The sequence below is a fragment of the Ambystoma mexicanum genome, chromosome 6q (assembly GCF_040938575.1).
Source record: "Ambystoma mexicanum isolate Mex_15411 chromosome 6q, UKY_AmexF1_1, whole genome shotgun sequence".
Lineage (NCBI taxonomy): Eukaryota > Metazoa > Chordata > Amphibia > Caudata > Ambystomatidae > Ambystoma > Ambystoma mexicanum.
In genome coordinates, this window is record NC_090937.1 from 573,530,782 (window position 1) to 573,550,653 (window position 19,872).

At 49.4% G+C, this 19,872-nt stretch overlaps 1 protein-coding gene across 3 annotated transcripts in view; it reads left to right on the forward strand.

The window, feature by feature from the left end:
• The window catches only part of SCLT1 (sodium channel and clathrin linker 1), a 1,687,870-nt gene that overhangs the window by 771,869 nt on the left and 896,129 nt on the right, over positions 1-19,872 (forward strand). For all 3 annotated transcript variants that reach the window (XM_069631056.1, XM_069631057.1, XM_069631058.1), the window contains exon 11: positions 10,505-10,595. In XM_069631056.1, the coding sequence (XP_069487157.1) occupies positions 10,505-10,595 (91 nt within the window). The remainder of the gene's footprint in view (positions 1-10,504; positions 10,596-19,872) is intronic.

Sequence of the window (19,872 nt, forward strand, 5' to 3'; positions counted from 1 at the left end):
AAAGGATGATTTCTATTTGAAGTTCGAATGATGGCTGGTTGAATCCCATGATCAGGGGATGCCAATTGGTCAATGGATAACTGAGAATCTATACGGACCGCAATTAAGAGGCCAGCCGCCGGTCAGCTCCTGGCCGCCTTTGAGGCCGGAACTAGGGCAACCAAATGGTCAGGCCATACAGGGGTCTATAACATCCAGGTTTCTTGTAGCAGTACTAAGTCATACCTATTAAGAAGCTTTGATTTGGATGTTAATAGATGGGAGAACCCACGAGTATTCCAAGACACCATGGAGCAATCACGGGAATATGCTGAGGCAGTGAGCTAGTGATTGGTAACAGCCCACACGTCGTTCTTAGCTAGCCACGCCCATTTTGAAGGGACCAGTTGAGTAGGTATGGACGGCACAGTTTTACAGTTGCAGCACTTGTGTGTTTCGCCCCTACCACTATCGGAGGGTTCATTACAACCCGACAGCATCGGCTGAGAATTTTAAGTGGCGGGTATTAGTGGAGGAGCAGCAATATCCAAAGCTAGGCCTTTCTCTAGAAGATGTCTCTGCTGCCAGACATAGTTCTTAATTATTACCAATGGTATTATGTCGACCATATCTTGATAGGCCGGTTTAGGATAGGATACCCTGCATATATCTTTAGAGTTAATGTGTCGTAGGGCTGGGATAAGATGAAAAACTGCCAGAAGAGTGGATCTACTTGGAAATGGGTTCGAGTAGGCTCTGTCAACCATAGTAATTCTTATTATTTCGTCCTGCAAATTTTCCCGACAGTTGGATCCACCCTTTGCTGGTAAAGGAGGCGGTTCAGACATGGATGCACTAAGAACAGACGGGGCAGCGATGGACTGTAGAGGCTCACTCAGACTATTGCTATCAGGATTAGAGGCAGGAGATTTTATGAACGGTAATCTAGTGATTAGGCCATTTTGTTTTTGCTCAAGCGTTCTAAGGGCCAATCCATCACAATTTAGATTGACACAGAACTTGGGACTTGAAGGTTGGGGGTCAGTTATTTTCATGTAAACTTTGATGAATAGCATCCTGCAAGTTTGAGTTATTGTGAGAGTAAACTGAAAGGTTCATCAACTCGTCTTTAGAGACAGAATCATCTACTGAGTCTAGCACAGCAATTGGAAGGTTTACATTGGCTGGTATACAGCTCACCCCTTCCAGTGTCCTCTCTTTCAGCTGAGGTAGTTTGGGAGATAAGGGACTCTCCTCGTGGCAAGTAGGAGGCAAATTCTTATCAGGTTCCAAATACTGGGTCGGATCGAGCAGGGAATTTAGATAAGAAAGATTAGCCACAAAGGCTTTCGTTTTTTATTTCGTTTATTTTTTTTAGGGATCGGAAGGTTTTTCATTTTTTTCCGTTTGAGGTGCTCAGGGGAAGAATTAAAATCCATTCCTCTATCAGACGTTCTTTTTCTATTTTTTTTCTTCTTCTCCGATTATTTTGTGAGGGGCAGCAGAAGACATCATCTAGTTGAATCTCAGGGACAGATACATCAGGGGTGACGCCTTAAGAATGGTGATTGTTTATTTTGAAAACATTTTTTATTATTTTATAACACCGCACCAAACATTACAATAATTAGGACTTCCATGTTTAAGTTTAACAACATAACATTACAAAATACGTTCTTCAGTCCCGCTCCCTCCCGCCCCCTTAACTTGAGCCACTCTGTCCGTGTCATCAGCCTGTTCTTCTTCAGGCGGGTCTATTGTCATTATCTTTTCCGTGTCATCATCACTGTGATCGGACGGGGGGGGGCGCCATGGTGGCCACCAGTCGCCTCCTTCGATTAGGGGTCCTACCTCCTCCTCTCCTCCCCTGCTGACCGCTTCAAACCAAGCAGCCGTTTCTGCCTCTGCCCACTTCATGAGGTCAGCCCACCACAACTCTATCCTAGGCCTATTGGCTGCCTTCCAGCACATTGCAATGCTCCGTTTGGCCAGGATGTATGCCAGGTCTTTCATCTTACTAATGTGCCTCAGATTCCGTGGCCTAGGGAAACCCCCTAGCATGCATGCCCAGGCCGACTCCACCTCCAGCGTAATGCCTTTTCCTGCCAAGCGTATCTTCAGTTCTGACCAAAACCTTCCCACCTGCGGGCAAGCCCAGAACATGTGTAACATCCTGGCTTCCTCCTCCCCGCACCTGGGGCATCTCTGAGTCGACTGGCCACCAAACCTGGCGATCTTTCTGGGGGTCAGATATGCTCTATGTGTGACATATAATTGGATCTGTTAGCCTCGCGCTCCGGGACACTTTCTTATGATATCTTTGGGCTCTATCCCATAGCCCATCCGACATGGGCTCTCCCACCTCTTCTTCCCAGAGTTGTCTTTTGGAACAATTCCTTCCCCACCTTGGACCCCAGTAGCTCATATATGCGGGATATCTCATGCCCACCCCCTGAGATGTCATATATCATCTCAATGGTGGCATCCGGTTGTTCTGCAAGCATTGCCGCCGGCCACTTTTCTCGCACTCGTTTAACGATTCTGGAGTAGGTTATATGTTGCCCTTTATGTACCCCGGTGTCCTCTATTAGTTTCTGGAATTCCAGTGCCACCCCTTCCTGCCATATGTCTCCCAGGGTGGCCAGGACCATTGGTTCCCAGTATCTACGGACCCCTTGTATCAATTGGGGGGTCCTCTCTGCATAGCGCCGCCAACGGCACCTGCGTAGAAAACGGAGCCTGGTATCCCACAATCTGCTGTGCCACACCTCCCAGCCAAGCGCCAACACCCTCGCCATCTCTAGTACCTTTGGCTTTGATAACCACACTACCTCTCTAAGGAAGTAGGGAGCAGGTTCCATGCACAACAGCCTGGTTTCAGCTGTTTCTTCTTCGGACATTCACCTGGCCACATATTGCAGTTGTCCCGCCAAGTAATATAACTCCAAATTCGGCAGGTCTATTCCCCCCCCCCCCCATATCGCACAAATTCTGTAATTTCCAAAGAGCCACCCTGTTCCTGGAGTTGCGCCATATAAAACCACTGCACAAGCTTTGGAGACTAGCGAAGAAGCGCCTAGGGATCACATGCGGGATATTTACAAAGAAGTGTGACAGTCTGGCCAGGACTACCATCTTAATTAGAGCAGCTCTCCAGACTACCATCTTAATTAGAGCAGCTCTCCCCATCATGGCCAGGGGTAGTCTGGACCAGAATCCCATGCTATTTTTAATGCCTTAGACAGCCTTTTCCGTGTTGTGTTTATGCTCTTCTCCTGTCGTGTGGTATATGTCAATTCCAAGATATCAGAACGTCTTGGTTCGCCAGGGTATTGGCAATACCGGCAAGCTCCTTGGTAGGGCAAGTCTATATCTCCCCAGGGGAACATGCTAGATTTCTTGGGGTTTACCGCTATGCCAGAGAGGGTAGCATATCGTTCCATCACCTCCAGGATGTTCTCTTCTGGAAAGCACAGATACAAGAGTATATCGTCAGCATATAATGAAATAAGATGCGGACCACTTGCAGTGCGGATTCCTATCTCCCCATATTGTTGTCTAAGACAGACAGCCAATGGTTCCAACGCTAGTATATTCAACATGGGCGACCAGGGGCAGCCCTGTCTAGCGCCCCTGCTAAATTGCCATTTGTCTGAGATAGCGGCACCCGTTTTAACCCTTGCAATTGGAGAGCTGTTTAACATTTCAACCCACCTGAGTTACCCCAGCCCCATTCCGTAGCCTCCCAAAGTCGCCAACAGCCAGGGCCATCTTACTGAATCGAAAGCCTTAACCGCGTCAAGCGAGACGATCGCCAGTTCACCCGGGTCCTCCTTTGTCTTATCAATAATATGATGCAGTCTTCTATGGTTATCAGTTATGTTCCTACCAGGGACGTAGCCTGTTTGGTCGGGGTGTATCAGTTTACCAATGATTCGCGTAAGCTTGTTTGCCAGCACTGCCGTAAGGATTTTGCTGTCTTAGTTAAGCATCGATAGGGGTCTGTATGACCCGCAGTCTGTGCTAGGCTTACCCGGCTTTAAAAGCAGAATGATCACCGCCTCTCGTAGGGACTCTGGCAACCTGCCATGCTCAAACGCCTCATTAAGCATATCCAGCAACAGGGTTTGTAGGTTTTGTAGAATTCACTTGGGAGCCCGTCTGACCCCGTTGCTTTACAAGTGGGCAGGTGCTGAATCACTAACTCAAGTTCTTCTAATGTGATTGGGCATCCAGGTCTGCCCGTTCTAAATCGTCTAAGGTGGGCAAGCCTATATCTTCTAGCGTTTCCTGGATTTCTTGGTCCCTCTCTCCACCTGGGTTCTCAGAGACGTTTGTAGTATCCCGGGAATTTTTCATTGACTCCCTCTTGTGAATTCCCCTGATCACCGGCTATGATGCCTCGCTCTTATATAGCCAGGCCAGCAACCTGCCCGGCTTGTCTCCCCCCACATGCTGTCTCTCCACATATTTCTTATAGCTTAATTTACATAACCTGTCCTAGTGTTCACTACTAGCTTGTTGTAGCTGTCACATCCTGACCCCATCCTTCCGAGAGGTGCCACCCCTACGCATAATGTCTTCCAACTCCTTCTCTGTTTCCTGCAGCTCTCGTTCAATGCCTCCCTAGAGCCCTCCGGATTTTTATATAGCCACCCCCGCACTACTACTTTGAACGCCTCCCACACAATTCCCATAGTTGGAATCCTGAGTCCTGCAGAGCCTCGGCTCTGAGTTTCCACATCGGAATCCGCGCTCTAGGGGGTTGGTGTTGCCACTCCAGGACCAGGGGGGAGTGGTCTGAGAGCACCCTGGCCTTCTATTCCGCGCTTCTCATCTCACCTACCAGCTTGGCAGTGGCGTACATGTAGTGCAGCCTCGTGTGCAGGTCATGTGGTGCCGCATAGTGTGAGTATTGCCTATCTGCTGGGTGCAGCTGCCTCCAGACATCTACTAGGTCAAAATCACTCAGGAGGGCATGTAGCACCTTTGCAGCCGGGGTGGGTTTGTCTAGCTTACCATCTGATCTGTCCATCTTAGGATTCAGTACACAGTTAAAGTCTCTGCCCCATAGGATCACGCCACTTAATAGGGGGCTAATTTTGCCATACAGAGTCCGAAAGTAAGCTGCTGTATCTTGGTTTGCGGCGTATAAATTTATGATACTCACTTCCCGGTTTTCAAGCATCCCCCTCACAACGATCATTCTGCCTTCTGGGTCTCCCGTAGACTGAAGCAATTGAAATGGTACATGAGGTGCTACCCATGTGATAACTCCTCTTGCGTAGGCCGAGTATGCGGCTCCCGCAATGCTCCCCCTCCACTTCCTCTTGACCACCTCCAATTTCTCCCTGGTGAGGTGGGTCTCCTGCAATAATGCTATGTCGATCCTCATCCTTTTCAGGTACATCATTACTTTATTACGCTTCAAGTAACTAGTGAGGCCCCTGACATTCCAGGTAACCACTCTAAGGCACCACGACGCCATAGATACAATAGCCTGCCTTCCCTCTACGCCTCCCATCCCGCCTAATAAGATTCTCAGTTTGGCTCGTTACTCACCCACTCCCAACAAACTCGCCCCCCCCTTTTCCCCAACAACAAACCCCCACACACCGCCCCTTCCCTCGCCCCACCCTTCCCAGCCCCAACAAGTGCCCAGCTCCATCCCTGGATCTCAGGCGACCCCGCGTTTGGTTCTGCCTCGGAATGCTGATTCCAGAGGCCCGGCAGGGTGTCACCGGGCTACCGGTGACCTAACTAAGCTACTCTTTATGGGGGTAAGAGGACTAGCTCTGCAAGGCTCCCTTGCTGTATCAAAAGTCTCAGTGCTGACGGATCATATCCCTTTATATCCTGATCATGCCCGCCCATAATCTACATTTTATACAGTAATCGAGTCCCATTGTCTTAGGCCGCGACACCCCTTGGTGCCACCTACACAGATTACTTATCTCTTCCTTCTCCGTCTGGATGCCTGACTCCTGTGGGCAGCTCTGCGTGTCGAGCCACCCCTTAGCTTCTTCCGGGGATTCGAAAAACAAGGTTCTGTTTTTGTGGAACACCTTCAGCTTCGCCGGGTAGAGCAACATATACTTGTGGCCTGCTTCACGCAATCTTCTCTTCACAGTCCCAAAGTTCATGCGACTACGTTGTACCAACAGGGTGTAATCTGGGTATGCGGTTATGTTGGCTGTCCCCCTTTGTATTGTTCCGCCCTTCCGGAAGTGTTCAAGGGTTCTTTCTCAATCTCAATAGTTCAGAATCTTGGCAATCACCGGCCTAGGGGGGGTTCCTGGCGGTGGCCTCCTCATTAGGGCCCTGTGCGCTCTTTCCACCGCAAACCCCTGGGACAACACTCCTCCAGTTATCTCCTGCAGCAGCATAGATTCAATGAACTCTGTAGGGTTGGGTCCCTCAACCCCCTCCGGCAAACCAACAATGCTGATGTTATTCCTCTAGGCACGTCCCTCCGCCTCCTCCGTCCTGCATTCTAGGTTGCCCACGTGTTGGTCTGATTTATGTATTGCACTGTCCGCTGTGTTCGGGCCCACCTCTTTTTCCAAGTTCTCTGTGCGTTCTGCCAGTGACCTGACATCTTGCCGGAGAAGGTTCACTTCCTCTTGTACTGCCCCAACTTTGAGCTCCAGAGCTGCTTTCAATTCGGTCATAGCCAGTCCCAGTTTGGTCTCCCAGGCCACTTTCAGGTCAGCGATCGCTGCAAGGATCTCCTGGTTCGTGCCCATGGTGACTGCGCTCCCGGCTGGGGTTTTGTCTTTACTCTTGGCTCCTTCCGTGCCCGGTGGTGTTCTGGCGTATTCGTCCAGCGTGGGTTGCTTGCCCTTCGTTCTTAGGGGTTTGCTGGACATGGCGTTGTGCCAGAAACTTGTGGGCGAGCCTCACCACTAACCAGCCCCAGCGGGGTTAGACTGCTATTAGCGCCTTGGCCCATAGAGGCTACGTAAGGGGTGTCTTGAAACTACTTATTAGCTACAAGAGTGGGTTGTGTCCTCCCACGTAATAATGTAAGTCTTCACTCTGATCCTGCCAGCACCCGCCAGTACTGTGGGTCAGCCGCTCTAGGCACCGTGTGTCCAGGCTTGCTGCAAGCCTAAGCAGGTCCTCCAGCTCTCCTCATGTGTCCCGCTCTTTACACCCGCTCTCTCCGCTTCGTGCACGCTGGGTGGTTGTGGCTGTTTGGGGTACTTGTCTCCAAAAAATCAGTCAGTGCCTATAATCCCTGCAGCAACCCTCTTTGTTCTGGACGTGCCACCATTTTGGGTTTATCAGCCGGCCATTATACTCTCACTTCCACCGTGGGGTGGGGGAGTGTTTAGAGCACTTTATTATGGTTCTAAAAGACTAGCTCAGGTGAGGGGAACACTAGCGGGTTACAGTTTTCTTAGATCTCCTCATGACATCCTGGGATCCAGTTTTGGATGTTCGCCAGTCCACCCACTTCATTTCGCATTGCACTAATCATATGCCGGCTCCACAGTGCATCTATTCGGCGCTTCACAGCTGGCTGCTGACTCCGCAGCCCCGGACGATCAGCTATGAGGTCGGGTCGCTTCACCCACCTTCCCTCGCTATGGGATGCCAGGGCTGCTTCGCCGCCAGGCTGTGGGGTCCAGCTGCCCATTCCCTGCTTCATATACGGTCCCAGCGCCGGTCGTCTAACCTTCTGTGTGCCCAGGTACTCCACGCCGAATACTCGTGTCTACGGAGTAGCAATGTTCATTGGTGGGCGCTTCGTGGTTCGGCGCCGCTGTCTCTGGCTCCCCGGCGATCAGCTGTTGGTCTGGGGTCTGTTGCTCGCCCCCTCCAGCCCCAGGATGTCTGGAGCGCTACCCCGCTCGGGCCGCGAGGTCCAGCAGCTCCTGCCGCATTACAGATGCGGTCCTAGCGCCAGCCGCCCCTCCGCCTCGCTCCGTCTCAGGCTTCTTATTTCTCTGCAATCGGGGCCATCCGGAGCATAATATGCTCATCCGTGTCACACCGAAGATGTATCTTCTCCTTACTCGGCCTGCCCTCCGGCTGTTCATGCAGTGAGTGCTGCTTCAGGTCTGCATGTTATTTCTTTGTCCTGGAACGTCCACCATTTTGCGTTTTCGAGTCTCCGTCCCCGGGAACTTCGCTCGCTCATATCTGATGTTCCTTGCGCTGTATGGGCTCCAGACCAACAGCATCTGCGCTCTGTGTATTCATGAGCTAGCGCCTATGTTTCCATCTTCCAAGGGCTAGTGCATATGCACTTTTTATCCGGATTACTTCAGGATCAACAGGAGCTCCTCCAAGAGCATGTCTGCACACATAGCCTTCTAGCCACGAGCCCCCAGTATGGTGATTGTTAGAAGGCACCTCAATGTGTAATGCGACAGCATGACATGAGCAACGATTTACATTTCCTAACATATGCGGGAGATTTAGTGCCAACCAATTCAGTTTGTTCGTCAATAAAGCAGTTGCATTTTCCTGAAAAGAAACTCTGGCTTCAATTATTTAAAATAATTTTGTGAGTGTAAATATAGAGGTATTAATTGCCGTTAGCGCCGACTCCAGCGCATGATTGTTCACTGCAGGAAAGCCAAAAGAAGGGCGAGCCAATGGCTTGGCGAAAGAGGACATAGAAGAGTCATTTGAGGCAGGAGGAGATATTATATCATCAGGGTCGTCAGTAGGGTAAAGCTCTGGTGAAATTGAGAGTCTAGAGTCCTTAGGAGGCAGACATGATTCCTCAACCATACGAGCAGGGGAGGGGCCCGCCTTTTGAGTAGAATGGGCTAACGGAACATTAGAATTTTGAAGATCCCTCTGTTGTTGAGATAAGGGTATAGCACACAGAATCCCATGATTGCTCACCGGCCCATGACCAGACAAAACATGACCATATAGTGAATTAGGAGTCGGTGGAATCATAAATTGGGAGGGACCAAGCTCAATTTCAGAAGGATGTAAAGGAGCGACCTCAGATTCAAAGACTCCAGATGCTGCGAAACCTGGATTTACGCCTGAAGCATATTCGTGCATAGTGTGATCAGAAAGAAATTGAGCTTGCAAGACTTCAATAGAGGTAGGTGAGAGAAGAGCATTAGGTAACCGTTGATTACACATATAAGGCAGGCCCGGCGCCAGCCCTCGAGATGAAAATTCCATGGCGCCAGCGATGTGGAAGCCCGGCCTTAAAGTTACAGGCATGCGATATGTGTGACATGAGGGCATACCAGCAGTAAGTGTCATCATTTTTAGATAGTACAGAAGTAGAAGAGCAGCTCAGATAGTACTAGAGTAGAACTCTAGGCACAACATTTTTTAAATTTTTTTTTTTTTTAGATTTATATGTATGTGTATCAGAGATGTTAAATCTTTGTATACCTTAAAGTCATTAAAAGCTTAACGAGGTAACTATGAACAGAAGAAGCCGTCAAAATACCATGCTTAAACTACAGATGCACAGTACTGCAGAGTGTTATTCAACGCACTACTCGCTGTATGAAGGTGTGGCCGACAAGCGCAGCTGCTAACAAATACCGGGCTGTTCTCGCGTAACAGGGCGGGGACTCGAGCACAAAGTTGCCGGGTTCAGGAAGTAATATGGTGGGGATTCAAGCACAAGACTGCTAACTTCAGGGGGTAATGAGAAAGTTAGAAGTTCAACAGCAGATGCACAATACGGGTGTGTGTTATACAACACACTACTCACTGTATGAAGGTGCGGCAGACAAGCACAGCGGATAGCAGATACCGAGCAATTCTCACGTAACCGGGCGGGGGCTCGAGCACACAGTTGCTGGGTTCAAGAGGTAATGTGGTGGGTCTTTGAACACAGGACTGCTAACTTCAGGGGGTAATGAGAAAGTTAGAAAATGAACAGCATAACGGCTGAACAGCGGTACAACGGTCAGCGGACAGCTGACTGTACTCGTCTGTACTCGCGGGAAGTACAATTTATAGCAATTCCTGATGACATGAGGTGGCGGGGCTAAGAAAAATAAAGAAAGTGTGTTATATGCTTGTGTAAAACACAAATCCTAAATGTTATAGAGGCAGTATAAACTTAAGTATACCCAAGGTCCAAAGTCCAGTAAAAAACGAGGTTTACATTAGTCCAGGATCCACAAGCAGGAAAGAGGATCCAACGACGGGCAGAGACTGCAGCAGAACAGCTGACAGTACTAGTCTGTACTCACTCGTGGTGCGCTCGTAAGTATTTTGTCCTTTTCATGGTTCCCAATGTATAGCTTGAGACAGTAGCACACTAGGTTAAACATCCCTTTTGATGTTGGTTCTGTTTCCCATGTAGCCATGACACCTACAGTGGTTTGTTGTTGCTTTGTTCTCACTGCTGAGAAGTTTCAGTAAAGGAACTAAGTACTGCATCATATTCAGTCATATCTATAAAAATGTTTTGTTCATGTTTGCGGGATAAAAACATCTCAATTTGCTTTTTCATTTGTTATTTTATGTTACAAATGTATTTTCCCAATTCAGATTTATTTCCAAAAACGTTTTTTTTTTACTTTAGACAAGCTACAATAGATCTACGAATTGCAACAACAAAAGTGGAAGAAATGACCAGACTGACTGGCAACTACGAGCAGCAGATAAAGAAAAAGGTAGAAGTCTTTCATAGTACTAGATTTACTATTAATCAATTAATACTTGGTAGATTAACCCTTTGATCCAGCTGGTACTGGCATCCCCATTACCAATGCCATTGGGGATGCCAGGCCAGGGGTGGTTCTGGATATAGATTACACATGATATTCTCTTTTCCAGAGATGGTGGCAAACATGCCGACCATGCCAAACATGGCGACTGTTGTAGGACAATTTCAACCAAACCCTGAAATTCCAGGTGCTGTCCTAATGAGGATGATGGGCCTTATGACTTCTTGTATCTTCTGTGATCACTGCAGCAGGCCCTGAGGAACCAGCGTTTTTTGTTTCCTTTGTACCACACATTTTCAGTAATGGATGTCCCTGACCAGCCATCTTCGCAGGGCTCCAGTAAATTAGCTGTGGCCTTCAGGCACGCTGGTGATGGGCTCATCCTTGATGCATAGGGAAGCTTTCATCTTGGACCTTTTGGTGAGTGACCTGTGAGAAGGGAAGGAGAAATTCTCCCACATCAACCTGCTGGAACTTTAGGAGGTGTGTCAGTGTTCTAGTCTTTCTCGGTATCGGGTAATATTATCCCCATAAATAATGTTGTCATACATATAGTCGCCGGGAAACGGCATAGACAACATTGTGTTGTCCCCCGCTCCCTTATATGGGTGTTCCAGGGGTGTCACCCGTCGGGTTCCATGGGGCAATATCGCCACAAAAGTAACATTTTTGTGGGGATATTATCACATGGAACTGTCTTTCTTACAGTGAGAGAATCACCTGTCCAGGTCCTGACCAACACTACCACTGCCATGCACTACATCAACAAGATAGGCGATGGTGGGCCATTGAATCTATGCAGGCAGGCCATGTTCCTGTGATTTTGGGCAATTGGCAATGTCTGTCTTTAAAGAACAGGAAGTGAGAAATCTAAACTGCGTGTCCTTCTACAAATGTGCTGTATTTTTGTTGGATTATCCCATGGAGGAGGGATCTTCTGTTGCAGGCTGGCAGTAGGACACATTAACCCAGTACAAGACATCTAAATCTTCATGCTTGGCCATTGAGCAGGTGAGGTACAATAATTGGTATTTATCTCAGGAAGGTTCTTCCTTTGATGCTTTCTGCATGGCGCCAGTCCAGCAAGGCCAACTGTGCATTCCGTGATTCACTTTTTCAAGTTTGTGTCCGTAAAGCATCATTGACCTTCTATGTCCTATCTTCACAGTTGTAGAGGTTTCATTATCCTGGCCCATGGCAGTCCTCTACGTTGGCACTGCAAATAGCTACCATGTTGCCCTGCCTATCTTCAGAAGAACGTTGAATAGAGGACTTCATTTTTAATTTATACCATAATCCAGTTTCGAACAAGTTTTGTTGATGCCTTTCTACTCAATCCTTTTATGGTGTCTTTGTGGGGCATACATTTGGTCTTGATGTTCTTGATTGCTGCTGCGTTTCTGCCCGCGCATTCGTATCTCTTGCGGTTGCTCACTATTAAGGTTCCCTTTTTAATGGCAATCACATCAGCTGGGAAAGTCGCTTAGATTCAGGCTCTGTCACTTTTCCTGGTTTTCTCTAAAGAAATGTTACCTTGAGGATCACACCGTCTTTTCTTAATTTGGTTACTGAATTACATCTTCTGCGGAAAATTCACCTTCCACTGTTTCCCCAGAAGATGGCCATGAGTTTCATACCTTTGTGCGCTTAGCAAAAGCTTTGAAAAGGGAAATTGATCTGTTAGGAAACAATCTCGAGGTTGATTGTGTCTTGCATCAGTAATTATGAATTATCTAACAAGGATATCCCAGAGAACCTCTGGGCTCGCTCTGCAGGAGTTTGGAATGCTACTCTGCCCTATGGATGAGACACCCCCTTTCAATGGGTTGCCTTTCAACCACAGATTCCTCATTAGAATAGATATCCATTCCAGTGTCTGCGGCTCTGAAAACCTTTCAACAGGGGGCATAAGGCACCTCGACTCGGCCGTCGATCCCTCTTGACTCGATACAACGGTCATTGACTCTGGATGTGACTTCGGTCATCGTACATATACTGCATCACTACGCCCCGTACCTCAGTTCCTTTTTTCTGCTCCCTCAGCATGCTGCTTACAGAACAACACTGTCCCTAGAATTTTCAACCGACGAATTTGTCATTTTGTTCTATGCGATTTCGACACAATGTCCACTCCCAAGGTGTCGAGTCTTCAAGCGATGCAAGGGCTGCAGTTCCAAAATGTACATCACGGACCCACACATCGTTTGCGTGTGGTGCCTCAGTGTCGATCATGTCACTGAGGACTGTCGTTCTTGTAGAAAAATGAACCCAAAATCGTTAATGTGTAGAGGGCTGCGAAACTCACTGTAGGCTGGCCACCATCTAAATCTCGGGCCCGCTCGACCATCCGGTCATCGGGCCCCGATACTGAGGGTCCTACTCCTGAAAAGGAGTGTAGACATCAAAAGAAAGGTCACACTCTTAGAGCCACTCTTCTTCCTCCTCCTCCCATTAAAAGAAAAGGCATCACTGACACAGGCACGGATCCGACTTGTCAGATGAACCCGGTAAGTCGTTGGGGCCTACATCCAATGCTGAGTGGGAGGTTTTCTTAGAGTGGATGCCGGACATGTTTCAGAAAGAGGCTGCAGGTGATGGCTTGAAGCAGCAGGCTCCAGTGGTGCCCGGTAACCCCGGCCCCAAGCTGACCACCTTGTCGTTGAAGCATGCAGGCTCAGTGCCGATTGTTGCCAGTGCACCCACGGTGCAGATTGTTGCCAGTGCGCCCTGGTATCAAAGCCTCTTTCAGCACCAGTTGGCATGGGACCGTCTATCAGTTTCAATATCTGACCGTTTGTCCTGCAGTCGAGAACCACATTTTTTGACAACATGGCTTCGACGACACTGACAACAAAATGTTGTTTGGCTTCGACTCTGCTTTTGCGGATTCTGGAGGCAGAGATATTTTCACTGACCAGGCGAATTTAGTTGACTTGGCTGAGAGCCTACATGATGCCAGTGGCCTGGACACCTCTCCCGATTTGGAGACACCGCAGGCTCATCCTTATGGTCACTCAAAAGCAAAATACCATGCCACAGTGGTTAGGGTGGTGTATAACTCTAGATTGGAGTACCACAACCGAATCTTTGTCTGGTTACAGCCTCAGATAATCTGGAGGAGGGACCCTCTAAGGAGAGGGCCATGCCCTTTCATGTGGCTATTGCCGACCCAATTGCCACCTTAATGTAGAGGCAATGCACCGCCGCCCCAGTGAATTCCAATTTCACAACAAAAAATATAGGCTGGCAAGAGAAGACCCGGTTTATCTCTCCACTCATCCAACGCCGGAGGAGTTAGTGGTACAGGCGGCTACTGTTAACACTAGGCCAGCCACATTTGCATCTATACTCGCTATGGCTAGGGAAGGAAAGAAAGTTGATGCCCTAGTCAAGAAGGGTTCTCATCGGGCAGTATGTCCCTTAAAGCAGTTAACGTGTCCTGCGCATTTCGCGAAGTACACATTTGGCTAGTGGAAGGCTATCGGGGAAGCCTCTCAGTACATTCCCAAAGGGGAGATGCGGGAGGGCTTCCTGGGAATTGTGGATGATGGTCAGGAGATGGCCCAGCAGTCATTGAAAACACTTGTGTATAGGCGCGTTACAAATACCATATCATATCATATCATATCATTGCAGACAAGCCTGGATGTCATGGTCTGCGTCGGAAGGTCTATGGGGTCGGGGCAACTGTATTGAGACAGGCGTATCTGCGCACATCGGGATTCTCGCCCAGCGTCCAGAACAAGTTACCGTACATCTATTCGGCCCTAAAGCCGACAATTAGTTGGAGAAGTTTAAGGACTCAGTTTGCCGCCATACTTCTGGGCATAGTTGCCCAGCAGCCGACAAAACCTGCCTTTGCCTCAAGGTTAAGAGGATACAGGCAATATGCCCCTTTGTATCAGGAAGGCTCAGCTCCTGCTACCCAGGCTAGGGCAGAGGCTTTTCCTTCACTCCCAAACTTTATTTAACTAAACAGATTAAAGCATTACAACTTTGACTTTGCAATATTTTCCGATACAATTATTCAACAGTAGGGTTTGCATGACACATTTCACAGCTGTGATTGCAATGTCTCTGAATCTTATTCTCTACTACTCTTTTCAGCTAGGTATCGCCTGTAGCTGCCCCATATGTCTTTGGGGCGAGCTGCTGTGGGTAATAGACTTGTATACACTTCTTCACAGTCATTAGCCCATATCGTATCCCTTTCCCAGTCGTGTATTGTGGGCGTACTATCTGCTTTTCTTAAAAAGGCAGCCAGACAGATCACCCCCTCCTCCTCCTCCTCTGCAACCAGAACAGGAGCTCCAGAAAGAGCTGCAAGCCCTGCTTTTGAAGGGTGCCATGGGAGAGCTACCTCCCAAGCAGAGAAGATCGGGCTGGTATTGCTGGTATTTCCTGGTACCCAAGAAAGGGGAGGACTCCATCCTATCATGGACCTCAGGGCTTTGAACAGGTTCCTGATAAAGGACAAGTTCACGATGGTGACGTTGAGAGACGTTCTCCATGCTCTAATACTGCAGGACTGGCTGGTGTCAATAGATCTCCAGGACGCATTTCCACATGCCGATCCACCAAAAGCACAGGACATTTATGAGATTCCTTATAGGGGACAGGCACTACCAGTTCAAGGTGCTCCCCTTTTGAGTTTACCTCCGTGCCAAGGATTTTCACCAAGCTAATGACTGTTGTCGCAGCCCACCTCAGGAGATCCGGCGTCCATGTGTCCCCATACCTGGACAACTGTTTTATCCGAGGGAAGTCGACGGAGCAGGTTTTGTCCCATCTCGAGGACACCTGCTCGCTACTCCACAGGCTGGGCATCTCCTTTAACTGTTCCAGAGCCACACCACCTTGCCAGCGGTTTCCTTCTTCTGCCTCATGGCCTCCTGCATTTTTCTAGTGCCAGAGGCCAGCTACTGAATGTGGTCTCTGAAATGGCTCCTGTGGGGCAATGGTCCCAGTACTTCAGCACTTTAAAGGACATTGTAAAAGTGTCCAGGTCGGTGGCCAACAATCTCTTTTGGTTGGCCAGCAGTGCAAACATGTTAGTGGGGGATGTCCTCCATGGCCCCACGCCAGGGTGGTAACGGATGCGTCACTGAAGGGTTGGGGTCCTCACTGCAAGGATTTGCAGGTGAGTATCCTTTGTTCCACAATGGAATCCCAATGTCACATCAACAAGCTGGAGCAGCGAGCAATCAGGTTGGTCCTAAAAGCCTTAGCACACTCCTGAGGGAAGCACATCCTAATTATGACTGACAAATACAAAGGTCATGTAATACCTGAACAATCAGGGTGGCGTGCACTCCCTTCCTCTTTGCAGAAGGGCGATGCAGCTGTGGTTCTGGCTTTTGGAGAATCAGATCTCAGTGTCAGTACATTTGGCAGGGACGGGGAACGGATTGGTGGACGTTCTGAACAGAAAGAGCATGAGTGGGAAGTATGCCATTCTAGAGGAGATCTTTGCTTAGTGGGGTACTGCAAGAGTGGATCGGTTTGCCACAGAGTGCAAGCAATTTTGCTCGAGGAAATTCCCAGCGAGAGGTACACTGGGGATGCATTATTGGTGGAGTGGGTCTTCGACCTCCACTGTGCCTTCCCTGCGATTCCTGTCATTCCGTGGATTCTCAGGAGGTTGAGGAGGGTTCAAGCAACCCTGATCTTGATCGTCCCGGAATGGGCAAGGAGAACATGGTACTCAGACTTCCTGGACTTGGCCATCTGCCCCCTTCTCCGGTTGCCTCTGCGGCTGGATCTCCTGTCTATCAGAAGGTCGGGTGCTGCACCCGAACCCAGAGTCCCTCAATCTAAATGTGTGGCTCTTGAGAGGATGAGATATGATGACTGGGACCTCTCAGAGGAGGTACTTTAGGTGCTAATGGCTGCATGCAGACCATCAACACGATCGTTATGCATGCACAAGTGGGGGAGATTCAAGGCATGGTGCAGGGAACGCAAGATTGACACTATCTCTTACCCCACATCCTTTCGTGGTTCTGTTCTGCAACATTTAAAAAATTAAAAAAACCTTGTTAAGTTTAACTTTTTTCTATGAGTTGTGGCTCTTTCAGCCAAATCGTTTGATTATTCCTCCGTGGCGGCTGAGCTCGGGGGGCAGTGGGAGGACAGGCGAGGAACTGAGGTACGGGGCGTAGTGACGCAGTATATGTATGCCGACTGACGTCACTTCCGCAGTCGACGGCTGCATGGAATCAAGAGGGATCGACGGCCAAGTCGAGGTGCAGTATGCCCCCTGTCAAAGTTTTCTGAGTAGCTGATGCTGGAAGGGATATCTATCTGATGAGGAATAATCTTCAACTGATTGCCTTTCTCCTGCAGATTCCTCATCTGATGGATATCCTCATCCAGCGCTGCTGCTTGAAATTTTTTTTGACAGGGGGTGTAGTGGACCTAGACTTAGTAGTTGATCTTTCTTGCTCGATGTTGCATCAACAGCTTTGGACGTGACATCAGGCTTCGTTTATATACCACGTCACTACGCTTCATACTTCAGTTCCTTTTTTCCATGCGCTCGACACGCTGCTCTGAGGAACACGGTTATCGAGTCTTCGACTCTTTTTGGCATATTTTTCATCAGATTTGCTTTTTTCTCTCGACCACGAGATGTCCGCACCTTCGGGATTCGGGTATTAAGCGGTGTACCCACTACCACTCTAAGATGCCGGTGACCAAGCCGCATGAGATATGCATATGGTGCCTCGGCATGGGTCACGACACTGAGGGGTGGGTGTTGTGCGTGAAGATGAACTCAAAATCGGTGCGTGAGCAGGCAAGCTCAACTCACGTTGGGCTGACCGCCTTTAAAAAGTCACCTGCGCTGTCGACCGTCCGATCCTCTGAGGTTGAGACTGAGGGTCCTACTCCCGAAAAAGAGAAAAGAAAAACATTGGAATAAGACAAAGAAGCAGTCGCACCCAAAGAGCCATTCTTCCTCATCCTCACACAAGAAAAAAAGGCGCCACAGGCACTGACGAGATTCTGACTCTTCGTCAGAAAGAGGTAAGCCATCGGCTGTGCCAACCACTCGGCAAGAGTGGAAAGAGTTTAAATACCAAATGCTAGCAATGTTAAAAAAACATGCAGGTGTGGGTGCGCGCCCCAAGCAGCAGGCCTCAGAGGCAGCAGCAGCACTTGGTACACCTGACCCCACGTAAGCCCCATTGCCGACGCCATCGGCATCAGGAAAGCCTCCAGGCACAACGGCGAGAAAGGCACCTAAACCCTCGATGCTGGGGCCTTCCCACGAGCTGCAGGGTTCAGGCTTCCCCGACGCCCACCCTGTAACAAAGCCTCGTTTGACGCCGACAATCAGTGACAGATCTTTCATCCTGCTCTCCCGGACAGATTTCTTGAGCTCCATGGCATCCATCTGCGGCGGCGATGACCAAGGGCACATCAAGCCTGTGTGTGCGCAGGGACGGTGGGCATTGACTATTTCGACAACAATTCAGATCTTTTGGCATTGGGGCAAGGGCTCCACAACGCCAGTGGGCTGGACTCATCCCATGATATGGAATTGCAGCAGACCCAGCCCTATACCTACACCCATGGCAAATTTCGGGCAATAGTCGATAGGGTGGTCAACACTTTAGGGCTGAATGCTGTGGCAGTGCCAGTCCAAGGTTACGAATTGATGGACATCCTGGACGAAGGCCCGGTTACTGTGAAGAATATGCCACTGAACCCGGCGATCGCAGATCCAGTAGCCTTCTTGTGGCAGCACCCCTACTCCATTCCTCCGGTCAGCTCCACTATGACCGGGAAGTACAGGCCAGCAAGAGGAGACCCGCCATTTTTGCCTTCTCACCCTTCTCTGGAAGGTCTTGTCGTGCAGGCAGCCACAGTTTGCACGAGAGCGGCATTCTCTACCTTCAATCTTCCTCCTGACAGGGAAGGTAAGAGGATTGATAGAATGGCAAAGAAGGTATTTACCTCTGGCAGCATGGGTGTGAAAGTCACTGATGTAGCCAGTGGGTTTGCCAAATATTCCTTTGACCTCTGGATGGCAGTAAAGCAGGCGACTCAATACATCCCTGAGGGGGAGCTGCGAGATGGCTTTCTTCAGCTGGTGGAAGATTGGAAGGGGGTGGCTAGGCAGTTGTTGCAAACGGGCCGGTACGTGGCCGACTGCGTCGGCCGCTCAATGTCATCGGTTATAGCATTAAGGAGGCAGGCCTCCCTGAAGTATTCAGGCTTTTTGCCAAATGTCCAAAACGGACTGCTGGAATGCCTTTTGAGGGTGAATTGCTTTTCGGCCAGAAGGCTGATGACTCCCTAGAAAAATTGAAGGCGTCTAAGATTGCTGCAAAATCGCGGGGCCGAGCTGCGCAGCCAGCCAAACCGGTCTTCAGCTCCTACCTCTAGGGGTAGGGGCTACAGGCGATATGCTCCTTATGGCAGGAAAGTGCAGCTTCCGCAGGCCAGGCAAGGGCTGGAGCATTTCTTGCACTCGGGAAGGTGCAGGGTGACTTCCAGAGGCCAGCAGGCAGCGGCGGGGACGGCTCCACCCTCTAAGCAGCTTTGATTTTCCCCTACCACAAGTTACCGGTTGGTGGACAGCTTTCAGAGCACTGGCCCCAATGGCAGGAGATTACCTCTGACGACTGGGCCCTGGAGCCCCCACCACCTCCGAGCCAATCGGGACAGGAGCTCCAGGACGAACTGCAAGCCTTGTTGTTGAAGGGTGCTGTGGAAGAGGTACCTCCTGAGTCGAGAGGATCTGACTGGTACTCCAGGTATTTCCTGGTACCCAAGAAGGGAGGAGGTCGCCGTCCCATTCTGGACCTCGGAGCTTTGAGTTCCTGAGGAAAGACAAATACAAGATTGTGACGTTGAGGGAAATTCTCCACGCCCTCGAATTGCAGGACTGGCTGGTGTCAATAGATCTACAGGACGCTTATTTCCATGTGCTAATACATTGAAAGCACAGAATGTTTCTGAGGTTCCTCATAGGAGACAAGAACTATCACTTCATGGTGTTTCCCTTTGGGTTGACCTCGGCTCCAAGAGTCTTCACCAAGCTCACGGCAGTAGTCGCGGCTCACCTCAGGAGATCCGGAGTCCATGTATTCCCGTACCTGGACGACTGGATGATCCGAGGGAAGTTGGCAGAGTGGGTTTTGTCCCACCTACAGGACACCTGTTCACTACTCCACAGGCTGTATTTCTCCCTGAAATTGAAGAAGTACCATGTGAC